The 27216-nt window shown below is 48.9% G+C and overlaps 3 protein-coding genes across 5 annotated transcripts; 2 read left to right on the top strand and 1 right to left on the bottom strand.

Annotated features, from left to right (window-relative positions):
• The first annotated feature begins 457 nt into the window (after positions 1-457).
• mcm2 (minichromosome maintenance complex component 2) lies at positions 458-6765 on the top strand. The gene is made up of 20 exons (XM_079341634.1): positions 458-562; positions 1474-1667; positions 1744-1916; positions 1997-2127; positions 2213-2351; positions 2496-2593; positions 2713-2834; positions 3086-3293; positions 3382-3516; positions 3598-3789; positions 3884-3977; positions 4071-4149; positions 4757-4928; positions 5009-5135; positions 5228-5340; positions 5415-5579; positions 5692-5766; positions 5925-6107; positions 6190-6345; positions 6421-6765. Exons 1-20 carry the CDS (start codon positions 557-559, stop codon positions 6529-6531), a joined length of 2673 nt encoding a protein of 890 aa, XP_079197760.1. The 5' UTR covers positions 458-556; the 3' UTR covers positions 6532-6765.
• Positions 6766-7505: 740 nt separating this feature from the next.
• podxl2 (podocalyxin-like 2) lies at positions 7506-26052 on the top strand. 3 transcript variants are annotated; one of them, XM_079341647.1, is made up of 13 exons: positions 7506-7663; positions 12692-13026; positions 13139-13472; positions 14537-14631; positions 14823-15027; positions 15287-15448; positions 16045-16202; positions 16285-16359; positions 16466-16622; positions 23289-23350; positions 23512-23691; positions 23769-23930; positions 24149-26052. In XM_079341647.1, the coding sequence occupies exons 1-13, from the start codon at positions 7633-7635 to the stop codon at positions 24206-24208; spliced, it is 2016 nt and encodes a 671-aa protein (XP_079197773.1). In that variant the 5' UTR covers positions 7506-7632; the 3' UTR covers positions 24209-26052. The 3 variants fall into 3 exon arrangements, with proteins under 3 accessions (XP_079197773.1, XP_079197772.1, XP_079197771.1); XM_079341646.1 differs by having other exon boundaries at positions 16045-16214; XM_079341645.1 differs by having other exon boundaries at positions 16045-16214; positions 16267-16359.
• Positions 20570-23174, bottom strand: LOC306823051 (E3 ubiquitin-protein ligase TRIM39-like; the record flags this gene model as incomplete). The annotated part of the gene is made up of 1 exon (XM_079342416.1): positions 20570-23174. Exon 1 carries the CDS (start codon positions 21953-21955, stop codon positions 20570-20572), a length of 1386 nt encoding a protein of 461 aa, XP_079198542.1. The 5' UTR covers positions 21956-23174.
• Positions 26053-27216: the final 1164 nt, after the last annotated feature.

The following is a 27216-nucleotide window of genomic DNA, read 5'->3' as shown; positions in this document are numbered from 1 at the left end:
TTTAACTACCTGCCCCGCCTAGTTCTCTCCAAAGATCAGCGTTGTTATCTGTCGACAAACTAATGAAAGCTACTGAATGTAATAAATGTTTGAACGCATTATGACTAAGTTTATATAAAACCATGTTTAAGACTTAATAAGAATGTAAAAAGGCAGTTTGTGGTAAATAAATGTTAGTTTGTGGTAATACAGATATCAGCACTTTCTCTTTTTGTTTAAGCCGCCATATTGTTTTATAAGTTGGATTTAAAGTGTTATTAACCTAAGATTGATTAATTAAGATCGTTATTTATGTTCTGCTTCACAATAAAATGTAAAAATACAGATGTCTCCGCCACAAACAAACTGAACGAGCTGAGTAAATCAAACACACCTTTTTAAAACCCCTTCGAGTAAAAACATCATCGACCAATGGAGAGGTGCTACGTCACTGACGCACTTGGAATATTCATCAGTTTTCGCGGGCTTTCAGTGTCACGTGGGGCTTTCGCGGGAAAAGAGAGTTGAGGCAGGAAGGAGAAGAAGGTTTCTTCACGAGCAGAGACAGAGCTGAACAATGGCGGTGAGTAAAAACTTGATAAAATGTCAGATTATCTGCTTTAATGTTTCTACTGAAGGAGGGAGAAGTTCAATAAAGTTTATTTCTTCATGTAGTTTAAGTTTAGAACTGTTTTTGTAAGTTTGACGTCAGTCAGAAACACAACAATGACGGACACGAGCAGAGTCTGATTAAACGGAATACACACACACATATATATATATATATATATATATATATATATATATATATATACATATATATATAATGTCTTTTTTTGATGTTTAATATATTTATAAAACGGTTAAATAAGTAAATGTGATGATTAATAATCTGGTGTACTGGAGCAGTTTGTGTCCTGTCACGTGATCTGTAGCTTTATGTCACTAAAAGTCAAAGTGAACAAAGTTTTTAAATAGTTAAAAACAGCTCGATGTGTTTAAGACATCATAATAATCATCATGAGCTTTATTCAGAGAGTCCTCTTTGTTTGCAGCACGTGACCTCACAGGTGAAGTCTGTACATCTCCACCTGTCTCATGTTGAGAATATTAGATATATAAATGCATCATGATCAGACTGTGTGCAAACTGAGCTGGTCTGATGTTCGACATCTGACCCCGTCAGCCTCTAAAATAACGGATCATAAACCAGACTGACTGTGATGCAGAGACAATTTCACAGAACAACTTATTTATCTAGATTTACGTCATTACAGCGTAAAACTGGTTCATACGACCACCATGTTTTCAACACTACAGACACTGAGTAAATCCTCCTAGAAACACCAGTCCATCTTTAGACCTGAACCTCCGACCTCGGGTGGCCTCAGGGGCCTCAGACGCATGAAGATGGACTTATAGCTGAACGGGTCAGAATCCGCTCGCTCCGATTTTAAAGTCTCAAACTTCAATTATCCTGATTCTTGTTTCCAGGATTCCTCCGAGTCGTTCCACATGGCCACCAGCCCGAGCCGGGCCTCCAGGAGAGGAGACCTGACCTCCAGCCCTGGACGAGACCTGCCCCCCTTCGAGGACGAGTCCGAGGGGCTGCTGGGGGACGTGACGCTGCCCGGGGAGGAGGAGGAGGACGGCGATGGCGAGGAGCTGATCGGGGACGGGATGGAGAGGTGAGGACGGCGGTTTAATCTGAACGTTTGATTGTGGCGTGTTCGGGAAGCGTCACTGTCTCGTGTCTCCGCTCAGGGACTACCGAGCCATCCCGGCCCTGGACCAGTACGAGGCCGAGGGTCTGGACCTGGACGATGAAGACCTGTCGGAGCTGTCGCCTGGCGCTCGAGCCGCCGCCGAGGAGGCGATGAGGCGGCGAGACAGAGAGCAGGGAGTGAGCGGGCGTCTGCGGCGAGGACTGCTCTACGGTGAGTCCCAGCGTCCAATCACACGCTCCGAAATGTTTACGGAAAGCAGCGAGAATGACGAGTCTTCTGACGCCTTTCAGACAGCGAAGACGAGGACGACGAGCGTCCGCCGGCTCGGCGAAGGCGACTGGCGGAGCGTGCGGCAGAGGGCGTGGCTGACGGCGAGGAAGAGGAGATGATCGAGAGCATCGAGAACCTGGAGGACATGAAGGTTCGAGGAGCCGCCGTCGGTCGCACGCCGTCGTCACGTGGTGGCGTTGTTCGGGGTCTGACAGCGGTTCTTTCTCGCCCTGCAGGGTCACACGGTGAGGGAGTGGGTGTCCATGGCGGCGCCGCGACTCGAGATCTACAACCGCTTCAAGAACTTCCTGCGGACGCACGTGGACGAGAACGGACACAACGTGTTCAAGGAGAAGATCAGCGACATGTGCAAAGGTAGAGCGCCGCCATGATGGAAACGACCACGTGGTCGGTCAAATAAAAAACTGCGTCTGTGTTTCCTGGTTGTTGATGTTTCCTGCTTCCTGTTTCCTGCTTCCTGCTTCCTGTTTCCTGCTTCCTGCTTCCTGCTTCCTGCAGAGAACAAGGAGAGTCTGGTGGTGAACTACGAGGACCTCGCTGCCAGAGAACACGTCCTCGCCTACTTCCTGCCCGAGGCGCCCACAGAGATGCTGAAGGTGAGTCAGTGTGGGTGTGGTCACTTTGAAGCTCCGCCCTCTTCAGAGGTCGTTATCATCGTCTCTATAAACCCAAGAATGTCCCGATGTGACCTTTAACCTCGTCTGCCCTCCGTCAGGTCTTCGATGAAGCGGCGAAAGAAGTCGTCCTCGCCATGTACCCGAAATACGACCGCATCGCTCACGAGATCCACGTCCGCATCTGCAACCTGCCGCTGGTCGAGGAGATCCGCTCGCTCAGGTGAGACGCGCTCGCTGCACGAGGCGTGCTCAGGAGGGGTCACATGACCTCGGAGCACGCTGTCCACAGCGTGCGTGCGGCGTTCTCTCGCAGAAACGCTTTCATCAGCTTTTAGATCATTTTGTGGTTTCAGGGGATGTGACTGACAGCTGGCCGCCGTGGTCGCTGAGAGCGGCGCCGGCGTTGATGATGCATGGCGTTGATGATGCGTGGCGTTGAGTATAAACCCTGACTCTCCTCCTCGCCCGCAGGCAGCTCCACCTCAACCAGCTGATCCGGACGAGCGGCGTGGTGAGCAGCTGCAGCGGCGTGATGCCTCAGCTCGGGATGGTCAAGTACGACTGTAACAAGTGTCGCTTCGTGCTCGGCCCGTTCTTCCAGTCTCAGAACCAGGAAGTGAAACCGGGCTCGTGTCCCGAGTGTCAGTCCTTCGGCCCGTTCGAGATCAACATGGAGGAGGTGAGAGCGTTTTACACGTGCACGACTTTAACGCCGCCGCCGAGCGTCAAACCTTCTGACCTTTAACGACGGCGTGTTCCTCCTGCAGACCGTGTACCAAAACTACCAGCGAATCACCATCCAGGAAAGTCCCGGGAAGGTCGCCGCCGGCCGCCTGCCTCGCTCCAAGGACGCCATCCTGCTGGCCGACCTGGTGGACAGCTGCAAGCCCGGAGACGAGATCGTGAGTCTTCTTTTTTTTTAAAGAGGTCAAAGGTCAACACGCCGAGGGTTCCAGGTCGTTGACCCGTGTTTGACCTTTCAGGAGCTGACGGGAATCTACCACAACAACTACGACGGCTCGCTCAACATGGCCAACGGCTTCCCCGTGTTCGCCACCGTCATCCTGGCCAATCACATCACCTGTAGGGACGAGGGCGTGGCCGTCGCCGAGCTGACGGACGAAGACGTCAAAGCCATCGTCGCCCTGTCCAAAGACGAACGCATCGGAGAGCGGGTGAGCAGCCTTCACCGCCGTCCACGGAGAGGGTGCAGATGGCGTGCAGACTGTCGATGGCGTGCAGCTCACCACGTCTTTGTTGTCTCCTCAGATCTTCGCCAGCATGGCGCCGTCCATCTATGGTCACGAGGACATCAAGCGAGCGCTCGCTCTGTGTCTGTTTGGAGGAATGCCCAAAAATCCAGGTACGCCATCTTTTTGACCTGAAACGCCATCGTGTGCGTCGACCCGCTCGCTCCGCTCCACACTAACTCTCTCTCTCTCTCTCTCGTGTTCAGGCGGGAAACACAAAGTGCGAGGAGACATCAACGTGCTGCTGTGTGGAGACCCGGGAACCGCCAAGTCCCAGTTCCTCAAGTACGTGTCAGCGCCAGACTCCGCCTCCTTTTCAGTCTTCAGATTGACTTCCTGTAGAAGATAACGCGTTCACGTGGAGCTTAAAGCACGCCGCGCCGTCGGACGCCGTTCAAGTCAACTTTATTTATAAAGCAGCTTTTTAACAGACGAGTAAGAAAAACACGACGAGCTGAACGCCACGGTTTGTCCTCGCACTTCACCGTGACCTCACGGCGACCTCAGGTGACCTAACCGTGACCTCACAACGACCTCACGGCAGAAGATGACCTCCGTGTTATTAAAAACCTGCAGTCCACGCCGACGTGCGAGTCGTCCACGCCGGCGTGTGAGTCGTTTCTCTTCTCAGGACGCCACCGATGATCAGAAGTTTCTGAAACTTTCCTTTAACCTCCAACAACTTCCACTTCCTGTTCTCTCACGGCCGCCGTCCTCGCCAGTCTGTTCAATTAAACTTTATTAACAACTGTCAACGTCGTACGGCGTGCGCTCTCATCGTTCAGTGAGTCATAAATCTGATGGTCGCGGCGTACGGCGTGAGTCAGACTCAACGATCTGAAACGTTTGAAGGGGCGGGGCCTGAACTGATGTGATTGGTTGTCCTCTGCAGGTACGTGGAGAAGGTGGCGAGCCGGGCCGTGTTCACCACGGGTCAGGGAGCGTCCGCCGTCGGTCTGACCGCCTACGTGCAGAGACACCCGGTCAGCAGAGAGTGGACGCTGGAGGCCGGGGCGCTCGTCCTCGCCGACCGTGGCGTGTGTCTGATCGACGAGTTCGACAAGGTCAGCCGAGAAGTTCTCCTTCCTGTTCGCCGCCACCGATCGCTTTGATGTTTTCTAAACGTCTTTTATTCGGCGTGCAGATGAACGACGCCGACCGGACGAGCATCCACGAGGCGATGGAGCAGCAGAGCATCTCCATCTCTAAAGCGGGCATCGTCACCTCGCTGCAGGCTCGCTGCACCGTCATCGCCGCCTCCAACCCCATCGGTACCAAGCACGCCATCAAGTCTGAAATCACGCCATCCTCCGTCTTTGATGAGTCGACGGCGGTTTAATGTCTCTGTCTCTCCCTGCTGCAGGCGGCAGGTACGACCCCTCCCTGACCTTTGCTGAGAACGTCGACCTGACTGAGCCAATCGTGTCGCGTTTTGACGTGCTGTGCGTGGTCAGGGACACCGTCGACCCCGTGCAGGTACGCCGCTCGCTTCTTTAACCGCCACATTTTAGCGTTTTGAAACCGGCTGATTTGAACGCTCTCTTTTCCAGGACGAGATGTTGGCTCGCTTCGTGGTCGGCTCCCACATCAAGCATCACCCTAGCAACAAGGAAGGGGGCGTGGCCTTGGAGGACGTGGTCCTGCCCAACTCGTCTGATGTGCCGCCAATCCCCCAAGACCTCCTGAGGAAGTACATCATCTACGCCAAAGAGCGGGTACGCACACGAGGAACGGCGTGCGAGCACAGCAGCTGTTCACCCGCTACCCGCTGAGCAGCTGCACGCCATGCGTCACGGCCTTTAAACGGCGTTCTGTTTGTGTCTGCAGGTTCATCCCAAACTGAACCAGATGGATCAGGACAAAGTGGCTCGGATCTACAGCGAGCTGCGCAAAGAGTCCATGGTGAGAGAAGCCCCGCCCACTGAGGGCGTGCTCTGAGGCCCCGCCCACTGAGGGTGTGCTCTGAGGCCCCGCCCACTGAGGACGTGCCCTGAAGCCCCGCCCACTGAGGGCGTGCACACGTGTGGATGGAGCTTGATGAGTGTGTTTGTGTCGTGCAGGCGACGGGCAGCATCCCCATCACGGTGCGTCACATCGAGTCGATGATCCGGATGGCGGAGGCGCACGCCAAGATCCACCTGCGGGACTACGTGGTGGAAGACGACGTGAACATGGCGATCCGCGTGATGCTGGAGAGCTTCATCGACACGCAGAAGTTCAGCGTGATGCGCAGCATGAGAAAGGTGAGACGCCGTTTCGTTAGCAAACATTCAGTCGCCCGCCGCCTGTCACGCCGTTTGTAACGTCTGTGTTTGTGGCGTGCAGACGTTCGCCCGTTACCTGGCGTTCCGCAGAGACAACAACGAGCTGCTGCTGTTCATCCTCAAGCAGCTGGTCAACGAGCAGGTGGCCTACCAGAGGAACAGGTACGGCGTGCAGAACGACGCCATCGAGATCCCCGAGAAGGAGCTGCAGGACAAGGTGAGCGTCGGCCATGTTTGTCCCTCTTCCTGCTTCTTTATGACACCGTTTGTAACCGTCCTCGCCGTCCTGCAGGCGAGACAGATCAACATCCACAACCTGACGGCGTTCTACGACAGCGACCTCTTCAGCGCCAACAAGTTCAGCCACGACGGGAAGAAGAAACTGATCCTGCAGCAGTTCTAAGCTCCTCCCCCTCTTCTTCATCGTCGCTCTGTGAACTCTGTGGCGCTCAGAGGAAGCCCCGCCTCCTCTCAGAGGAAGCCCCGCCTCCTCTGAGCGCGTGTGTGGAGACGTTGGCGTGAGAGGAGACCTTTAGTTGAAGGTCGTCTGATTGTAAATACGTGTACATGTTTCTGTTTCCATGACGACGCCGAGTCTCAAGTTCGTCGTTTTGATATTAAAGATGTCGATTTGTTACGATGTGTTTCCTGTCTTTTTGTCCGTTTGGATCACTGCTGACCTTTGACCCCACTGAACTCTGGTGACCTCACACGTCAACAGTGAGTCTGAACTCTGAACCTACAAATCAGATTTGTGTCATTCAGACTTATTTTTTCAGTCTGAACACAAAACGAGACTGAACGTCTCGATTCTGTCTTCAAGTGTATCCTGTTACCATAGCAACCAGTGTGGATCAGACCAGGTCAGTATAGATGGGCGGGTCAGATCTGGTCACGTGTGACCTGTAACGTGAACAGTCAGTTAGATCGGATTTGAGCTCAGAGAGAGAGGACTTATTTAATTGGTTAATTAAAAGAATTGTAAATGTTTTAAATGTTGATTTAAATCCTAAAAAGGGCGGGAAAGTTTCATAAGCCTGAATGATTCAGCACTGATTCAAAGCTTGAACTCAAAAACGAATCGGGGAGATATTTCCTAAACAACCATGAACGGGATTATTTAATTTACCTTTCTAGTCATTATTGTGTCTAAAACTTCAAATTATTTTATTAAAAATTAGAGTTTCACAAAAAATGCGGGTTTTTTAAACTTTGAGAAAACGGGTTTTTCCGAGCAGACCTTGAACGCAGCAGCAGAGTCACGCCGCCGCAGTGACATCTAGCGGCAGGAAGAGGGAACTGCAGGCAGCTGACAGCGTCGGTGCTGCAGCAGCTGAGCTTCAGAGCGGACTGTGACCGCAGTCTGAGAGGCTGCACCCCGCAAACCCCCCGCACAGCCCGCCATGAGCCCCGCGTGCTCCTGAAACACGCGCTGAATCAGACAGACCCTCTGTCCACTCAGAGGAAGAGGAGGAGGAGGAGGAGGAGGAGCACTGCAGCAGACATGCCGGGCCCGCTCCTCATCACGCTGATCGGTGAGTCTCTTCATTTCACATTTAATCTATAAAAACGGACAAACAGCATTTAAAGAGACACACACACATTTAGGACAGACTGCAGATCAGTCTGTGTGTGTGTGTGTGTGTGTGTGTGTGTGTGTCAGTGTGTGTGTGTGTATATGTGTGTGTGTGTGTGTGTGTGTGTGTGTGTGTGTGTGTGTTTGTGTGTGTTTTATGGATCAAGGTGTCGCCTGTTTCTAAATGAAGCTTTCAGGTTTAACTGCTGTGTGTGGGAGGGGAGCAGACACACTGCAGTGTCTGAACACACACACACACACACACACACACACACACACACACACACACATCAGTTAATAGGATGGATCCAGTGAAAGGCAGATTTAGCTGAGTCATCAGAAATATTGATGAGTAGGACGTTTAATGTGTCGATAACTTGAACTGTCAGATAATTTAACCTGAATGTACCAAAATATGTAACAACCAATCAGAACTTCACCTTTTATTGGAAGCTGCGAGATGTGCTCTGCTGACTGACATTAAAGGTGCAGCTTGTAAACAAGTCGTTCCAACATGGCCCCTCCCCCCGGGCTCATCGGCCCCCTGACGTGCTCCCTCCCTGCACACCTTTACTGGAGCTAGCACAAGCTAACCATCGCTCTTCATACTTAACCCTCGCTTTACCTGCTCAGTGTTTCACCGTCACACTGTAGCTTCAGTGTTTAGCCAGCTCTGCATGTGGTGGACACTGTAGCTTCAGTGTTTAGCCAGCTCTGCATGTAGAGACACTGTAGCTTCAGTGTTTAGCCAGCTCTGCATGTGGTGGACACTGTAGCTTCAGTGTTTAGCCAGCTCTGCATGTAGAGACACTGTAGCTTCAGTGTTTAGCCAGCTCTGCATGTGGTGGACACTGTAGCTTCAGTGTTTAGCCAGCTCTGCATGTGGTGGACACTGTAGCTTCAGTGTTTAGCCAGCTCTGCATGTAGAGACACTGTAGCTTCAGTGTTTAGCCAGCTCTGCATGTGGTGGACGCTGTAGCTTCAGTGTTTAGCCAGCTCTGCATGTGGTGGACACTGTAGCTTCAGTGTTTAGCCAGCTCTGCATGTGGTGGACACTGTAGCTTCAGTGTTTAGCCAGCTCTGCATGTGGTGGACACTGTAGCTTCAGTGTTTAGCCAGCTCTGCATGGGTCTGTAAAGCTTTCTGCGTTCTAACCTCTCTCCATGTTTCATCTCCAACATTGATCCTAGTTTGAGCAGCTTTCTGCTGCTGGAGCTTATTAGAAACATGCAGAGGCTTTTTAGCTCGGGTACAATCACTTCTATCTGAAGCAGTTCCACTGCCCGCTTCCATCGCTGCAACACCTGTTCACCTGATAACTGCTCTCATATCTGGCAAACCCAGGGGCGTCCAAAACGGCCTTCAAAGCCCCGCCTACCTTCTCTGGTCCAATCAGATCCAGAGCATTCAGGAGCAGAATCTAAAGTTAGAAGGAGCGTGACGCCTGTTTGAGGCTTCAGATGGAGGCTGGTTTAGGACCAAGATCAAGACGGTCAGACAGTCTGGGGATTTGGGGGGAGGGGTCCCAGCCTCTGATAAGCTGATCTGAGGGGGGGGGGGGGGGGTCCTCCTCCCTCAAGTAATGTTTGAACAGCAGAATCATAACAGAAGCTCAGCAGGTTTGATATGAATGCTGGTTAGTCGTCTGTACGTGGACTTCACTTAAACCTCACTACGAGTCCATCAAGTCATCGGGGGAAAAGAGCGCTGGCTCAAAAGGCTTTAATTGAATGAATGATTTTAAAATGGGGGCGGAGCCTCAACAATATGTTAAACACAAACGATGCTCCAATCAGATGTCATGTCGTCGTTTGTCCAGCAGAGGGCGCTCGGACTACGTTAAAAATGTTCTGAACGTTGATATTTTGGATCAGATGCTGACAGGACTTTAAGGTTCAAAATAAATATATTTTGGCTTTGAAGACATTTTTTACAGGTCACGATCGATAAGAGGACGCCGATGTGCTCGTAAGAAGAGAAACAATCAAACACAGAAACATATCAGCCGTTATCTTTCTTAGATCTGTAGATAAACACGTTTATTGTTATCAAATGTGGGAAAGATGGTCGACCAGCTGGAAGTAAACGAGCGTGAGCGTGCAGAGCCATGTTGTCATCCATAGAGCGCCCTCTGCTGGTGACAGAGAGCTGCTGGTGTGAGACATCAAACCTCAGATAAAATGATATCTGACAGGTGAATACATCTGAAATATCGGCACATCTGAGATAAAGATGTGCTGATCTCAGCTGGATGATTCAGCGCTTGTTTTTGTTCTTCAAGTTGACTCCATTTTAAACTCTCGTGTAGTTTCAGGACGCTCACGCTGAACGTGGGTAATGTTTCTGACGGGGGGGGGGAGGGGCTTTATAGGACAGCAGCAGAAACTGTGGTTTCTATTATAGACTGTAAATTTGAATATTTGAATCCTGAGTGTCGTCCTCTGTCTCTTCCTGCAGGGGGCGCTGGAGGCCCGTCGATGGCGTTCTCCGTGCTGGAAATGTTAATTATGATCTGACGTTTAAGGATCCTTAAATCCTGGATCTACTTCTGTTTAAATCACATTTTATGTTGACTAATGTTTGGTGCAGGATGAGTCATCGAAAAATATTTAATTTGTTTCAGGACTAAAGAGAGATTTAGATTTTCATTAACCCCTTAAAGTCCTGGTGAGGCGGTTTGCTGCATGATGAGTCACCTAAAGATAATTTATGTTCATGATGATCAAAGTGTTTCTGTTAATTAACCGTAAAGAGAAACTGACGAGGCTGTTTGAAGTTCACGTTAGCTCTTTCTTTATTAGCATCCCCATTAGCGGCGGCGTTCCTCCTCGTTCCTGTCACGCTCCAAAGACACGAGCACGGACATTCAGGAAGTCAAAATTCCTGACCGACTTGATTTTTCTTCAAATGAACAAACGTGAATCTTCTGGATTTCTCAGAAAACAAAAAATCAGTCAGTGAAGTCGATTGGAGCTAACTCGTTAGCGTCGTCTCAGAGGAATCTTTGGCTGTGAAGACGTTTAGAAAAACAAGATTACAGTTTTATTCAAACCCACACAGAGTATCTCTCTCTCTCTGTCTCTCTCTCTCTCTCTCTCTCTCCCTCCCTCTCTGTCTCTCTGTCTCTCTCTCTCTCCCTCTCTCTGTCTCTCTCTCTGTCTCTCTCTCTCTCCCTCTCTCTCTCTCTCTCTCTCTCTCTCTCTCTCCCTCTCTCTGTCTCTCTCCCTCCCTCTCTCTGTCTCTCTCTCTCTCTCTCTGTCTCTCTCTCTCTCTCTCTGTCTCCCTCTCTCTCTCTCTCTCTGTCTCCCTCTCTCTCTCTCTCTCTCTGTCTCTCTCTCTCTCTCTCTCTCTCTCTCTCTCTCTGCTGTGCAGCGACCGTCTCTGTGTTTCAGCTCACTCAGGTTTTTCCTCCCTGATTCTGAAACCTGAGGCAGGTTTGATGAACCTCGAGGCCTGGGTCCGTCCTGGTCCGGCTCAGCAGGGAGTCTGTCTGTGTGAAGCTGATAACAGACTCAGCCGCTCAGTCCCTCCGGACGCTCCGACTCGGAGCGAGTCTCTGAAGTCATTAAGACGCCACTGTTCAAGGTCGATCTGCAGAGCTGCAACGAGGCTGCACGCCGTGACGGAGAAAAACTTCACGTGTTTAGAAGTTTAGAATATCAGAGTGAAGTTTCATAAAACATTATGTAAACAATAAAATCTCATTTTTAATCATTGATGTTATAAACAAGTCCTGAAAAACACAGGACACACGTTTTGGATGTGTCAATGGCGACTTAGTTTTAGACGTGTTTTAGACGTGTTGTCATAATCTGCTCAGTCAGACTCAGAGGTCAGACGACCATCTGTGAACCCAGACAGAAGACACAGCAGGAGACATGACCACGGGACGACGAGGGGCAGAGATTAGAGACACATGGACGGACACAAACAGAGAGAGGAGGGGCCAAGTCAGGGTTGCCCATTTCCTCCAGATACTCTGAAATACTCTTTAGGTCCTGACAGACATTAATAACTCAGGTTCTCTGAAAAAGGAACAAAGTAAATCCATCATCTGTGTCAGTTTGTAAGTCTGTAAAAACTTCAACCAATGTCTGCCACGAGGTACCAATCTGATGAACCAATCACAGGCCTCCCTGCTCTCTGATGATCCAATCACAGCCTCCCTGTCTCCCTGCTCTCTGATGGGGAAATGCTACTTTCTAAATCATGCTAGTTTTAGAAAATGACTGATCTTTACGTATCAGGACTCGGCATGTTTGTGAAATGTTTAGATTCACAGTGAGATAAAGAGGGCTTTGACTGTCAGCAGCAGATACATGTTTCTAATAATGGATCAATGTTGGAGATGCTTTTGAAACATGGAGAGAGGTTAGAACGCAGAAAGCTTTACAGACCCATGCAGAGCTGGCTAAACACTGAAGCTACAGTGTCCACCACATGCAGAGCTGGCTAAACACTGAAGCTACAGTGTCCACCACATGCAGAGCTGGCTAAACACTGAAGCTACAGTGTCCACCACATGCAGAGCTGGCTAAACACTGAAGCTACAGTGTCCACCACATGCTGACCTGTGTGAGAGGAGGGGGGGAGACAGCTCTCTGTGATGATTAGAGTTTAGACTGCAGTACTCATTTTAAACACTAGGGGGCGGAGCTACATACTGCTACTTTAAGATTTATTTCACATCCCATAATCGAGTCTGTGACGTTGAACACATCAAACATTTTGACCTCTTGGTCGTTCACTCCTGTAAACTTACTATTTAGCAGAAGTGATCTCTCTGCATGCTTTCAAAATAAAAGCATGTATCTTATATGAAAGCTGGAGATAAGAAAGGCAAAATAAAAGCATCAAAAAGAAGCAGATTGAGATATTTGAAAGCTTGATTGTTTTTACTTTAATGAATCCTTTGACACCCCCCCCCCCCCCAGTCTGACCCCCCCAGAGAATCCCTGAAGTCTTGATGATGTGTCTCTCCTCTCAGCTCTCCTGTCCAGCTGTGACGCCTTCAGACTGGGCTCCTCTCAGCGGGTCATCCCCCTCGGTTCTCCACTGGCTCGTCTGTTCCAGGAGGAGGCTCAGTCCCAGCTGGACTCCATCCAGGAATTAGTCCGCACCAAACGCCAGTCTGTCCCTGAGCTAGTGAGGGTCCAGCCTCACCTGGTCCACGACATGGGCTGGCCGGAGATCCACGAGACGTCCCGCTCCGCGGGCAAGGCAGACACGGCTAACTCCTCGCAGTTAAATCCTCCATCAGCGACCAACCACGGTAAGAGGAGCGGCGGGGGCGAGAACATGGACGTGGAGGACGAGATGGAGGTGAGGGCGAGTCTTTGAGTCTGTGCATGCGGAGATATGAACACCAAGTGCACTCTGGGAAAAAGTGTTGAAGGCGGGATGTTTAAAAGTGATGAACTTGTTGTTCTGGCAGCGGATGGTTCACCTGGTGGCTCCTCAGGACGCCGAACGCTTCATGGGACCCGCCGACCCCGAGAAGGAGCCAGGCGGCGGGCCGGGAGCCGGTGACGCCTCGCTGGAAGCGTCCTGCTTTTATGGGACGGACGCAGAGGACAGAGAGAGAGGGGAGGAGGAGAGAGAGAGACGAGGAGAGGACGAGTGGGAGAGAGAGGCGAGGGAGGAGAGAGAGAGGAGAGGGGGAGACGTCAGAGAAGAGGAAGAAGAGAGGGGAGGAGAACGACACGATGACCATGAAGTGGACGCTTTGGAGGGAAACCACACAACGCCAGATCTGGACTCCCTGATTGGTCAGTAGAAATGATCTCTGTTGATCCATTGTGGTTGTTTAGGGTTAGGGTTAGGCGAGCAGCAGATACAGATTCTGTTCCTGCAGGACGCCAGAGCATCAAGTTAGCAGGAAGTCAGATCAAACAGGACAGGAAGTCAGATAAAGCAGGACAGGAAGTCAGATAAAGCAGGACAGGAAGTCAGATCAAGCAGGACAGGAAGTCAGATAAAGCAGGACAGGAAGTCAGATCAAGCCGGACAGGAAGTCAGACCCTGAAACAACAAACATTTAGTTCATTTTCAGAATAAAACAGTTTACAGTTACTGTTGGACCTCCTTTTGATCTGACTTCCTGCTGACTTGAATTTCCCTCGGGATCAATAAAGTATCTATCTATCTATCTATCTATCTATCGATCTATCTTTGTCTCTTTCACTCCAGCTGTTTTGAATTTGGATTGCAGTTCCTGTTTTAAACACTAGGTGTCACAGTTACACAGCTCAGCTTTAATGAATGAGGCCGATGAGAGTGAAGACAGCAGCATTAATGTTTTACCTGATTTCTTCACCTCTGTATTTGAAGATTTTACTGTCTGAAGGAAACATTAAAGAGGACATACCCCCCCCTTCTAACAGCCCCCCTCTTCAATCAGCCCCCCTGTGGTCCAAATATAACGTGACTCAAGCAGTAGACATCACTCCTTCACTAGAGAGAATAAAAATGGCGGACCTGAGTTAAAGGTTTTCTGTAGTCTGGAGGTGGAGTCCATGAGAGGAGATACCAGGGGAGGAGAGGGTCCCACTGTGACATCACAAGGGGAGCACATTAGAAACAGAGCATTTCTCTGTGTGTTGTCAGACTCAAACTAAGGACTGGAGGATTTATTTCACATGTTGTGAATCTGCAGGTTACCGACATGAACTGTATGTTCAGAAACACTGAAGAAGAATACGTCTCCTTTAAACATTTGAAAAGACAAACATGTTTTTATGAACGTTAACCTGGATGTGTTTGTTCATGTCAGAACCTTCTGGAGGTTTTCTGTCACACGGATGTTTCTGACACGTCTCTTTGTGCCTGGCAGGTTACAGCCCACCTTTTCACCTCTCCAGCTCCAAGCAGCCTGATGTCTCCGCCCACAGCGAGGAGCAGGAGCAGCGGGCTCCTTCAGTCCTGGAGGTGAGGGCGTTCACATCGACAGTACATCTAATATTATCTATTTTATTATGTTCGTGTCCAAAAAGAAACGTGATCCGTGTTATGAATCAAAACATGATGATCCTGTTGTCCAACGCTTAACGCCGCGCGTCAGGAGATGACATAGAGTCCAGATGTTTAAAGACTTCCTCTCACCTGGTGTCGACGCTCAGGTGGGTCCTCTGGAGAGAGAGCTGTGGGAGGCAGAGAAGGAGGACGACGGGCACGCCAGTGGTTACGGCGTCCTTCACTCCTCCATCGCCACGCCCGGCGCCACACCTTCTTCAACACCTGCTGCTGACGGAGACTCTGCAGGAACCGTGACCCCCGAGACCGACACGGGAACAGACTTTGGCCTGCTGGGAAGTTTCACCAAAGGTAAAGAAAAGATGTCTCCAGCAGTTCTCCTCTGGAACAGCAGGGGGCGCTGCTGAGGAAATATCACATCACTCCGTGGATCTTTATGGACGGATTATTGACACCATCCGGCCAATCAGATTTGACTATGACAATCGTCACACCGCCTTTAATGAACGCTACCGTCTGAACAACGCACACGCATGACACATAACACACACAGGAAGTAGTTCACATCACAGAGCTGCTGATGTTTATCTCTGTGTTTTACTCCCTGCAGACGAGGAGACGGAGGAGGAGGAGGAGGAGGAGGAGGAGGAGACGGGACTGGTAAAGAAAGGCGGATTTACCCAGAATCCCACAGTGCCGGAGGTTGGCCTGGCGCCCAGCAGAGAGCCTCTGCAGCCCAGCGTGGAGGAGGAGGAGGAGCACAAGATAAGGAGTGAGACGCCTCTTTGTTCAGATGAAAAAAACAAACATCCAATCACAGCTTAGCAATGGTTACCAAGACGACCAGCTGTTGATTGTTTCGATCTGAAGTCCCTCACCTAAACCAAGACCACGGATCACATGGGTCCAGGTCTGAGGTCTGTCCAGAGAACTTTAAAATCAGGAGAGACCTGATCAACTTCAGAAGTATCTGGACCACTCAGGTGGTCTGGGTCCAGGTCCAGATCCAGGTCCAGGTCCAGGTCCAGGTCTGTCCCAGACTGAGTCAGAACATGAAGAAGCAGCCTTCAGTTTCTATTTGTTTCTTTTTATAGTCTTTGAATTATTTTGACTTGAACACATTTGAAGTTTTAATCGTTTCTGTGATTTTTAAATTTTTCTTTTCTTTGCTGTCAGAATGTTTTTTGATCTTTAAATTGAATTGTTGTTGAAATGTGTTCGTGTAAGTCAGACGCTCGCTTCAGACCGTGCAGCGATTTGAAGCGCTCAGAAAGGGAGTGAATGTAACGTCTACAAAGGGGGAGGGGCTTAGTGAGAGGTTAATGAAGTCATTTGATGATGAGCTGATTGTTTTTCGACACTCTTCAGCGATTGGACCCAAAGACAAAGGCGATGAGTTGGAGGAGGACATGTGGAGGACGTTTGAAGAAACAGGAATCCGACCGATCCTCCCGCTCACCACCGAACCCTCCACCCAGCCGTCCTGGGATTGGTCAGAAAAGACCACGGCGCTCCCCGTCACAGAGGTCTTCTTACCTGTAAGAGAAACACGTTCAGTGTTGGATAAATGCTGGTGTATTAAATATTCAGGTTCTGGGGATGTTTCAGGTGGTGTGTTTGGACTGGAGCGAGCTCGCCGGGCGAGGATACGTCGTCCTCAACATGACGCAAAACCTCAACTGTGTAAGTCCAGGACGCAAACGATCCCGCGATGACTCGAGAGCTCTGCAGGAGACTAAACCAGAGACGTGTGTGTGTGTGTGTGTGTGTGTGTGTGTGTGCGTGACAGGAGGAGTTTCGTGTGGATCATGGCGTCCGCTTGTTGAGGATTTTAGAGCGAGTGTTTGCACGCAGAATGAACAGCCCCGAGGGATCATGGGTACTCTACCTGAGCAAGCCGACACACCAACAACACCAGCTGCTGATGAACGTGGCGTCTGAGCAAGGTAACACACACACACACACACACACACACACACACAAAGACACACACACACACTGACACACACACACACACACACAAACTGACACACACACACAAAGACACACACAAAGACACACACACAAACTGACACACACACACACAAACTGACACACACACACACACACACACACACACACACACACACACTCAGCTGACATAAAGGGGACTGATCAGATCTTATCAGGTCTTTTACTGCAGTAATAAAGACACCTTGTAAAGACTCAACAGGTTCTGCTCATTTTCTCAATGTATCAAACTCGTCCACAGCCGCCCAATCCAGAGAACACTTTCAGTCTCCTTTCAGGTCCTCAGATTTCTATCCTGACACTTTAGTAATATTTCACAATATAAATTATGTCTTTTTGTTTTGGACTCATCACCATGGCGACCGCGCTCAGACCTCAGTAATGGCGCCTCATTGGTCCGATTACAAGCTTCTCTGGTCCCTGCCTTCAACAGCCAATGAGAGCCTGAGATGAAAGTCCCTGTGCCCCCCTGAACTGCTACCTGATAGTGGTGGAGTTTGAGTACCCGAGTGATCCTAGGAGCTATGCTGTCGGGGGTTTTATGCCCCCAGTAGGGTCTCCCAAGCTAAACAGGTTCTAGGTGACGGGTCAGACCAAAAGCAGTTCATAAAGAAAGAAGAAAACAGCGAAAGTGACGCCGCCCGGCATGGGGCAGCAGGGGACCCACCCTGGAGCCAGACCTGGGGTTGGGGCCCGTAGGAGAGCGCCTGAAATGAGCAATGCGGGCCCGTCCTCCTCCTGTTAGCCAACCACCCACAGAGGAGACCGTAGGGGTCGGGTGCAATGTGGGTCGGATGGCAGTCGACGGCTGGGGCCTCAGCTCTGGAACCCAGCTCCTCGAGAGGGGCTGGACTCTTCACTCCTCTGGAGTTATCTGCGGTGAGAGGCAGGCTGGTGTGGGCTTGTTCATAGCTCCACAGCTCAGCCACCAGGTGTTGGAGTTTAACCCAGTAAACGAGAGGGTCGTGTCCCTACGCCTTCAGGTAGGAGGGACAGGTCTCTCACTGTCGTCTAGATCTCTTGACTGTTGTCCCGGTCTACAGTTCGGAGTACCCGGACTTCTTGGAGTCCCTGGGAGGGGTGCTGGATAGCACTCCGACTGGGGACTCCATTGTTCTACTGGGGGACTTCAATGCTCACGTGGGCAACGACAGTGAGATCTGGAGGGGGGTGATTAGGATGAACGGCCTCCCTGATCTGATCCAGAGTGGTGTTCTGTTATTGGACTTCTGTGCTAGTCACAGTTTGTCCATAACAAACACCATGTTCGAGCACAGGGATGTCCATAAGTGCACGTGGCACCAGGACTCCCTAGGCCGGAGGTCGATGATAGACTTTGTGGTTGTGTCATCTTCGGCCGTGTGTCTCAGACACTCGGGTGAAGAGAGGGGCTGAGCTGTCAACTGATCGCCACCTGGTGGTGAGTTGGATGCGCTGGCAGGGGAGGAAGCCGGTCAGACTCTGCAGGCCCAAACGTGTAGTGAGGGTCTGCTGGGAACGTCTGGCTGAACCCTCTGTTAGCAAGGTCTTCAACTCCCACCTCCGGACGAGCTTTTCACAGATCCCGGGGGAGACTGGAGACATTGAGTCCAAGTGGACCATGTTCTCCACCGCCATTGCTGAAGCGGGTGTTGTTAGCTCAGAGGACTCCTAAAGCAGCTGAGGTGTACCGGCAGGCCAGGCGTGCTGCAATTGTCGAGGCAAAAACTCAGACCTGGGAGGAGTTCGAGGAGGCCATGGAGGACTTTCGGACGACCTTGAGGAAATTTGAGGAAATTCTGGCAAACGTCCGTCGCCTGAGGAGGGGGAAGCAGTGTTTCACCAACACTGTTTACAGTGTAGGTGGCTCGGGCATCAGTTCCGGATGCCTATAGACATGTCCCTAGGGAGGTGTTCTGGGCATGTCCCTCTGGGAGGATACCTTGGTGTCGACCCGGGACACGCTGGAGAGACTCCCCACTGGCCTGGGAACGCCTCTGGGTCCCACCGGAAGAGCTGGAGAAAGTGTCTGGGGTGAGGGAAGTCTGGGCTGCTGTCCCTGCAGTGGAAAATGGATGGATGGATGAAAGTAGGCGTCTGCCCCCTATTCTGACATCTGAACCTCTCGTGTGACTATGGGAGCCCTAACCCTCCTTCAGGAGCGTCTGATGCAGAGGTGCTGCTTGTCAACAGGCAGGAGACCAGCAGGGGGAACCTGAGGCCTCACAAACTTAAATCTAAGCAATGTGCACATTTTGAAACGACAATAGGAAACCTCCCTAAAGGGCCCCATGTGACAGCCAGACTCTCATCGTCCTGCTGAGCTTTTCAGCATTGTTGCTGTCGGGACACGAGCAGACATGACGGGGACGGACGCTGGTGAGACGACCTTTGCAAACAAGATCCTCCTCTTCCGGCTCTTCACACTAGACTTAAAGAATCCCTTCATAAAGACCCACAGAGTCCTTCTCTCCGCAGAGACACATGACCACATTTACAAGAGCAATAAAACACGAGTCATAAAGACGCAGTCAGATCAAGAGCAGAAACTTTATTCATGATTACAGGAACATGTTTGAACTCTTTGTTGTTCTAAAGAAGGTGAAGCGTTCAGAAGACGTTTCGTCCTCTCAACATGAAGACAGAAATATGGACGAGATCGTTTATAAAGCCAGACATCAAAAGCATCATATTTATATATTAAAAACAAACGTTCAAATAGAAAATATAAAAATGATTCAAATATAGAAGTGTTCATTTTAAAACAGGAGAAAGAAGAACAGTGTTGTTAAATAAGGACAGTCCTCAGTAGTTTGTTCTTCATGTTTTATGAACTCTTTGTATTTAATGAGTTAAAGTTTGAAGTGTCAGTAAAAGATGTGCATGTTACAGCTCACTCATTATTCATCTGTCATTGATTGTTCAGGTGTTCAACGATCAGGTCAGAAAAATAAATCTACATTTTCATCCACAACAAGCTTTTTAAAATCTTCAGTCTCACACATTTCTCTGCTTCAGGTCTTAATCATCTGCACTGCTGACCTCAGAGTAAGCCTCCAGTTGGACACTGTAATGCATATTGATAGTCACCTTACTGAGCACTGGTCACTTTAAAGATAATCACTCTAATCATGTCTGGTTTCATCCTACTGTTGTGTTTAGCTACATCTGTAATGGTTGACATGATCATCCTAATTAGGTCAAGTTTCACTCTATTGTCTTCAACACTTAATGCTAATCTGCTCCTCAATAGTTGGGTACTTTAATGATAATCACCCTAATCACTCCTGGTTTCAGGTTATTGTCTAGGACACTTAATGCAAATCACAGCTCCTTTAAGTTGGTGAGCCAATTTACATTCCTGCATTGACTGTTTAACGACTGTACTCACACCTCTGGCACCACCTCAAACACCTCTGTACATGCACATGGAACTAGTTTCTAGAAGGTCAGCACTTTGTTTCTAAGGCTCTTTAACTGTTTACAGGTCTCTTTTAACCAGCACATGTTTTTCTCTCCTCACAGGTTATGTACATTATGCTATATAAGTTTAAGTCTAATGCTAATGCTAACTGCACAGGTTTAACATATAATTATATTTACTCTTAGTCACATAGGGGCTGCTAAATCTTGTTTGGGGGATTATTGTATACAGAGGGGGGGGGACAGCGGGTGTGTATTGTAACTAATGTCTTGTGTCCTGCCTGTCTGTATACTGCTACTGGATGCCTTGAATTTCCCTTGGATCAATAAAGTATCTATCTATCTATCTATCTATCTATCTATCTATCTAAACAGTGAAAGTGTGTGTTGGTGTCAGACCCCCCCCTCCACAGGGTCCAGCTGTGAGTCTCCATCTTACAACAACTAGACCTGAGCTCTGTCATGAAGACAACCACAGACATCACACACTCACACAGATCTTCTCTGATAGAATCTGTAGTGGGAGTTTATCCAGAGTGTTAAAGTAAGGAAACATCCTGTCAGTGAAAGTGTGTGTGAAGGTGTGTATGTGTGTGTTAGTATCAGGATCACAGAACGACAGCTTTCCTCTGTTAAAGTCCAGATTCACTCTGATCCTCTGAGGATTCTTCTTCACTGAGAGAACAGTGAATGGATGTGATGAGGAGGCTGCTGCGTATTCACCCTTATAGAACCCTATTATCCATAATCCAGACCATATGTCTCCCTTCCTCTGTTCAGACTCTGATAACACTCCCAGAAACCAGTCTGTACTGTCTCCAACCTGGACGTCCCAGCTGTGAGTCCCTGAGTTAAAGCCCTCAGAGCCCAGGACAGACACGTAATAATCAAACCTCTCTGGATTATCAGGAAGCTGCTGTCTCTGTCCTCCTCGTCTCACACAGGTCAGATCTTCAGACAGGATGAGGACTGGGTGAGCAGTGTTTGGGTCCAGAATGAGCGGACTGTAGGAGACCATGTCCTTCATCTTGGTCCAGATGTTGAAGCTCAGGTTGCCCAGGTGTTTGGCCCGGTCTATCAGAGCTCCTGAGTGCAGCTGTGGATCCTCCAGCAGGGGGCGCTGCTGGGCTCTTTCCACTGCAGCCTTGTAGTTTTTCAGGAATGAGACGTCTGCAGCTCTCAGCTCGTCCTCTGTGTCTCTGACTGTGAGTGAAAGAGCTGCTATCTTTCTGCTCAGAGCCTCCATCTCCTCCTTCATCCTCTGACTCTTCTGCTCCTCTTCCTCCCTCAGTGCACACAGCCTGGCCTCCTCTTCCTGTATTAGAAACTGGTGAAGCTTCTGAAACTGCTCCTTAATCTGCCTCTCTGCGTGTCGGGCCTGGACCTGAATGTGTCCTGCTGTTTGATCAAACTTCACTTTAACTTCTTCACAAACCTTTAACTTCTTCTTTACCGGCTCCAGAGTTTCCTGAAGTTTCTTCTTGAGTTGTCGAGCAGCTTCATCGATGGGTCTGAATCTGTGCTCAGAGTGTTTCTGTGAATCTCTGCAGACGAGACACACCGGCTCCTGATGGTCCAGACAGAAGAGTTTGAGTTTCTCAGAGTGCAGACTGCAGAGATCCTCTGAAGCTCTCTGATCTCTCTCCTGCAGGAAACTCTCACACAGATTCTTTAAAGTAAAGTTAGGAGGTATTACTTCCTTTGAATGTCTCTTCTTACAGAGTGGACACTTCTTGTCCTCATTCTCCTTCCAGCAGTCCTGCACACACTCTTTACAGAAGCTGTGGCAGCAGGACAGGATGACTGGATCTTTAAAGATCTCCAGGCAGACCGAACAGTTCAGATCTTCCTCTAACTTGGACGCCATTTTATCCCAGAGTCAGGCTGAAGACGAGGAGACGAACAGCTCAGAGTCTCTCTGTGTCAAAGGTCCTTTGATCTGTATTCTTCATTCTCTGTTTTTTCTCCTCCGGTTTGTGGATTCAGTTTCAGGTAAAGGTGCAGATATTCCAGAATCCTGGTATTCCCAGCGCTCCCTCCTGCAGCGGTCTGGTTTTTGCTCTGAATCTTAATGTCAGTGCGTCTGGTCTCAGTGACGCAGAATAACAACCTTTGTCCAGGTTGTCTCAGGTGAGGGGGAGGAGACTGATGACTGCAGCTTATCAGGTTCCAGGTTCATAAAAGTACTCTGAGATCTTTGGAGACTCACCAACACTGACATCTTCTGGACTGATTCCATCATTGAACCGCGCCTGTCCATCCGTCTCCACTGAGAGACAGCAGCTCGAGAGTCTGTGGGGCCCCGTGCAGATTCACAGGGGCCCCTCCAGCCAGCATCCATGACCATTATATCTCAGACAGGCCGACACGCTCAGTTTTACTGAGGGCCCAATAACCTCTAGAGTCTCACTTTAAGGTGTTTCTGTGTCGACGGGGAAACAGAGTGTTAACGTCACGCCGTGCGCCGCTTTCTCCTCCGTGTGATGTCATCGTGTGACACTGTCACTGTAGTTGACATGAGATTAGAGCGATGGCAGACGTCACCAAACTAGCGCCGGTGCTAATGTTGCTTACTGGACTTTTTACATGCTCACACACACACAAACACACACACAGTTCCTCTCCCACTAAGTGGACGAGCAGAGACGCCTGATTGGATGACGGGGGTCCCACAGTCCATTGCATATTATGTATTGTTTTTAGTGTGCATACCGTTAATGCAAGTGTTGTACTATCTCTTTGTTTGTGTTGTAGAAAGTATAAACTACATTCACTGCAGCATGACAAGGTTAATAGTATATTTCCTGTTAGCTAACTAGCTAGCTAGCCTACGATTGTGGGAAGTGTACTTCTTACTCAACCAGCTCCAAAGGGCAATAAATCATGACAAATGACAGTCAAGATTCTCAGGACAAACTTTCCATTCTGGTCAAAGGAAAAACCCTGAAGGGTCGAATGTCTATGAGGACTTCCTCGTTACGGATAGGCAGAAGCAGAGAGAACTCAGGCAGGCTGCTTGGATCCCGGACCAGGAGGGAGCCTCTGAGGACTCACAAACATTAACCAAAGAAATGTGCAAATTTTGCAACGACGGAGTAAATATTGTGAAACTGGCAGACATGATGGACGCTGGACACAGGCCCCCCAATAGACTCTAGAATCTCCACTGGTTTTAAGATTGTCCCATGTGTGTCTTTCAGGAGTGATCGCCTCCAAAGATGTGCTGGACATGCTGGGACAGATCAGGAAGAGTCTGAACAAGGTGAACTGTTCTTTCAGTCTGTGTCGTCCAATCATTAGCCTCGTCTGTGTCTCCCTGTAGTCAACGTTTCTTTGAAAGGTCGTTTCGTTAGTCCTGGGTACTTGCTGATATTATTGATCATTCATAGATTGGAGATTTTAAATGGAGTGTTTCTCGTTCAGGTGGGGATCCAGAACTACAGCGCTGCAGGTAGCTGTCAGTCTGCGCCCAGACAGACACGCAGCGACTACGGGAAGCTGTTTGTGGTTCTGGTGATCATCGGCTCCGTGTGCATGGTCATCATCACGTCTGGATTCATTTACATCTGCTGGCAGAGACGACTACCGGCCACTAAGACGAATGTGGGTAAACGCACGCAGACAGGTTTCCTTCGACACGCGCAGGAGACGCACCTGAAACACTTTGATTTATTTCACAGTTCCGCGGTGAGGAACTTCACTTCGTGGAGAACGGCTGCCACGACAACCCCACGCTGGACGTGGCCAATGACAGCCAGTCGGAGATGCAGGAGAAGAAGCCGAGCGCCAACGGACTTGCAGGGGGAGGAGAAGGAGGCGGGGAGGACGGCAAACGCTGGCAGGTGATTGGACAAACGAGGACAATAAAAAATAGAAACACATGAACGATGTTGTTGACATTACTGCTGCTGCCACTAGAGGGCGTCAGGACTTGGAGACAGTTTAAGGTGCAGTAAACTAAGACATGTTCGGACCCAGGCTCACAGGAGAACAACCTGCTGACTGGTTTATTATCTAGATCTTACTGCACGATGTCTTACACTTATTTTCTTATTTTTAGGTGTTTGTAAATCAAGCAGCGACCGACGAGGACGAAGAGGAGCAGGACACACATCTCTGATTGTCCAAGAGGAAGAAGAGGAGAAGGGCTGTGGAGAGGAGGAGCATCTGGAGGACTTTAACATGTCTGTAAGAGAGAAGAAGAAAGTAAAGGACAAAAGGGGAAGGGTCACTGAGGTGTTGTCCAATCAGAGCAAAGCTAGAAGGTGTTCATGGCGGCAGTGTGGTTGTTCGTCATCGGAGTTAAAATACAATCAAAACGAAATGAAACTCAGAGACAGAAGAACAATAAATTAAAATAACAGAATGAGAGGCCATTCAGACGCCACTCCCAACACAACTGTAACTGTCTGTGGTTCATGTTTTGGCGTGCGGCTCTCTGAGGTTCATGTTTTGGCGTGCGGCTCTCTGAGGTTCATGTTTTGGCGTGCGGCTCTCTGAGGTTCATGTTTTGGCGTGCGGCTCTCTGAGGGAGACATTTTGGCACTTTATCGAGTCCTCCATCACTAATAGTGACTCATATTTGAAATGTTGCATCATGTTATAAAACTTAAAAAAAACATACAGTGACTGAAATAATCTCTGTTTCGCTTTTAGGAATGGTTTGACCTGCTGAGGATTTTCCGTGTACACTCGCTAACCTTTTGTCCTGTTAGCCTGACCTGCTTTAAATAGTGTTCAAATGGCTGCTGCACGCTAACGCCGGCTAACTCTTGAGGCTATGACACACAGGCAACTTTAGCTAACCAAAAGCATGTATAAAATAACTCGTCGCAGTGTTCAAGACGAGGCGTTGAATCCCCGAGACACAGTGGAGCCTCGAGTCCTGAATGTTTGAGTCACCAGGTTTTATCTCCATGACGACAATCAGCTGTGTCGAAGTGTCTTCTTTTTAAAGATGGCGTCTTTAGTCATGTCCTGGTCATTAAGATAATTTCAACGTCTCTTTAGTCATCTCAAAGTCATTGCAGGTTTGTCCGAGTATCTTCAGGCGGACCCCCTGGTGGAAACAGGGTCAGGTCTCTCGTCCTGGTCGTTCCATCAAAACATTTCAGAGTCTGTCGATGGCTGTCTGTCTTATTTCACTGGATATGAGAAGTTTCAGACTCTGACGTAAAATATCGACACACATTTTTGTCTGGTGGTGAGTAAGACGTGTGCAGCGGTGATTGGTTACCTGGGATGAGGAGAAAGTGTAGCGTTACCTAACTTGTATTCTGATTATTTCTTATGATCGTTTCGTTCCTGCTGTTGTCCGTCTCCGTTCCCGTAGCGGTGGAATTGCCTGTCTTTGTTTCATCTGTTTCTGACTTCTCTCTCGCTGTAACTTGAACTGTAAACGGCTTCTTAATAAACAACACAGATTGAAGTGCACTTTGTTGTCCAAGCAGGATTCATGGAGCATCCAGAGCGTCTGACAAACAATCATCTTAAACCCTGAAATGACTGCCTGCGATATAGACCATCTGTTCCTGAGAGCACAAACAGACAAAAATGTTAGCATGTAGCTTTTAGCACCGACGCCGATACTAATATATATCATAACAAACCGCTTCTGTTGCTTAAAGTTAATGAAACTTGAATAAGAGAAGAAAAGAGACATGTTTTGTTTCCAGGAATCAAATAAATGCTGAACAGATTCTAAGGATTTCCATTTATTCAAATCATGTTTCTGTTATAGCAGCCTCATGTATGTTATCATATGTTAGCAATGCTAATGTACAATTCAATGGGAATTCAGCTGTAGCAAAACACGAGTGACTATGTTTGTAAAAAAAAAGAAAAAAGAAAAAGGATTCCAAGCTTTGTTTCCATCCTTTTGTTTTTGTTTATTTAGATTGATCTCATGTTGCTCTTCATGTGTCCTCAGTTAAATGTGAGAAATAAAGTTTGGACAAAATGTGATTCTGGAGACTTGTTTAAAAGAATTCAGTAAATGTTTTTTAACCAAGCAGCAACTGCCTAAAAAGTGTAAAGTCCTGCAGTTCCTGGAGTGTCCACTATAGGCTGGCTGCAGCAGCACAGGAAGTCACATACACACCCATTCAAAAAGCCTGTTTTTACAGCAGACATGAACATGTTTACAGCCTGCTTCAAAAAACCAAATAGGTGTGATTAGCTCATGTCTCCATCCACACACACTGTACGGGGGGAATGTTTTCATGACTCATCAGTTTTGATTGGATGAAGGATAAGCTAAGATCCATAGGACTGTAGCTGTTTCCATTCAATGTTCATGAAGCCAAAATACCAGGCTTATAGACTGGAAAAGTGATTGTGTATTTGACATCTCTTCAGCTTATGTTAACCACAAACCCATTCAAAATCCAGATTGACATTTAGAGTTAGGAACCCATGGAGCTAAAATGCTGCCTGTGTCACCACCACTGAACGGTGAACTGTGGGAAGATATCATAACAGAGCTTCATATTAGTTATCCAATCATGCACTGTGTGCAGTGCAAAGTATGAATCACTTTGACAGCCATATCTCCTTGATAGTAATTTAAACAGCTTGGTTACATAAGGGGTTTAAATGAAAACTATTTTGTTATTGTTTCACTCTGTGTTACACTGCATCATGTTCATTGGTGGAAATTGTGTTGACCATAACAGTGCTGTGGAAAAGAATTTTCCCATGACAGTAAAGTCTATAAAGTCTGTTGCAAATTACTAATTCAATGTTTCATCAACATGATGTAAAATAGTATTATAGCCATCCATCCATCCATTTTCTGCCGCTTATCCGGGGCCGGGTCGCGGGGGCAGCAGTCTAAGCAGAGACACCCCCGACTTCCCTCACCCCAGACACCTCCTCCAGCTCTTCCGGTGGGACCCCGAGGCGTTCCCAAGCCAGCCGAGAGACAGTCTTTCCAGCGTGTCCTGGGTCTACCCCGAGGCCTCCTCCCGGAGGGACATGCCCGGAACACCTCCCTAAGGAGGCGTCCAGGGGGCATCCGGACCAGATGCCCGAACCACCTCAACTGACTCCTCTCGATGTGGAGGAGTAACGGCTCTACTCCGAGCTCCTCCCTGGTGACCGAGCTCCTCACCCTACCTCTAAGGGTGC

The sequence above is a fragment of the Symphodus melops genome (assembly GCF_947650265.1).
Source record: "Symphodus melops genome assembly, chromosome: 4".
NCBI classification, from domain to species: Eukaryota; Metazoa; Chordata; class Actinopteri; order Labriformes; family Labridae; genus Symphodus; species Symphodus melops.
This window is presented reverse-complemented; position numbering and strand designations above follow the sequence as displayed.

What these genes read in the sequence shown, in the direction of transcription:
- podxl2 (XM_079341645.1), top strand. Translation starts at nt 7,633, where the DNA reads ATGCCGGGCCCGCTCCTCATCACGCTGATCG. An exon ending in GCTCCTCATCACGCTGATCG is followed by an intron (nt 7,664 to 12,691) that starts GTGAGTCTCTTC and finishes CTCTCCTCTCAG; the next exon opens with CTCTCCTGTCCAGCTGTGAC. An exon ending in TCACAGAGGTCTTCTTACCT is followed by an intron (nt 16,215 to 16,266) that starts GTAAGAGAAACA and finishes TTAAATATTCAG; the next exon opens with GTTCTGGGGATGTTTCAGGT.
- mcm2 (XM_079341634.1), top strand. An exon ending in GCAAGCCCGGAGACGAGATC is followed by an intron (nt 3,517 to 3,597) that starts GTGAGTCTTCTT and finishes TTGACCTTTCAG; the next exon opens with GAGCTGACGGGAATCTACCA. An exon ending in AGAAGGAGCTGCAGGACAAG is followed by an intron (nt 6,346 to 6,420) that starts GTGAGCGTCGGC and finishes GCCGTCCTGCAG; the next exon opens with GCGAGACAGATCAACATCCA.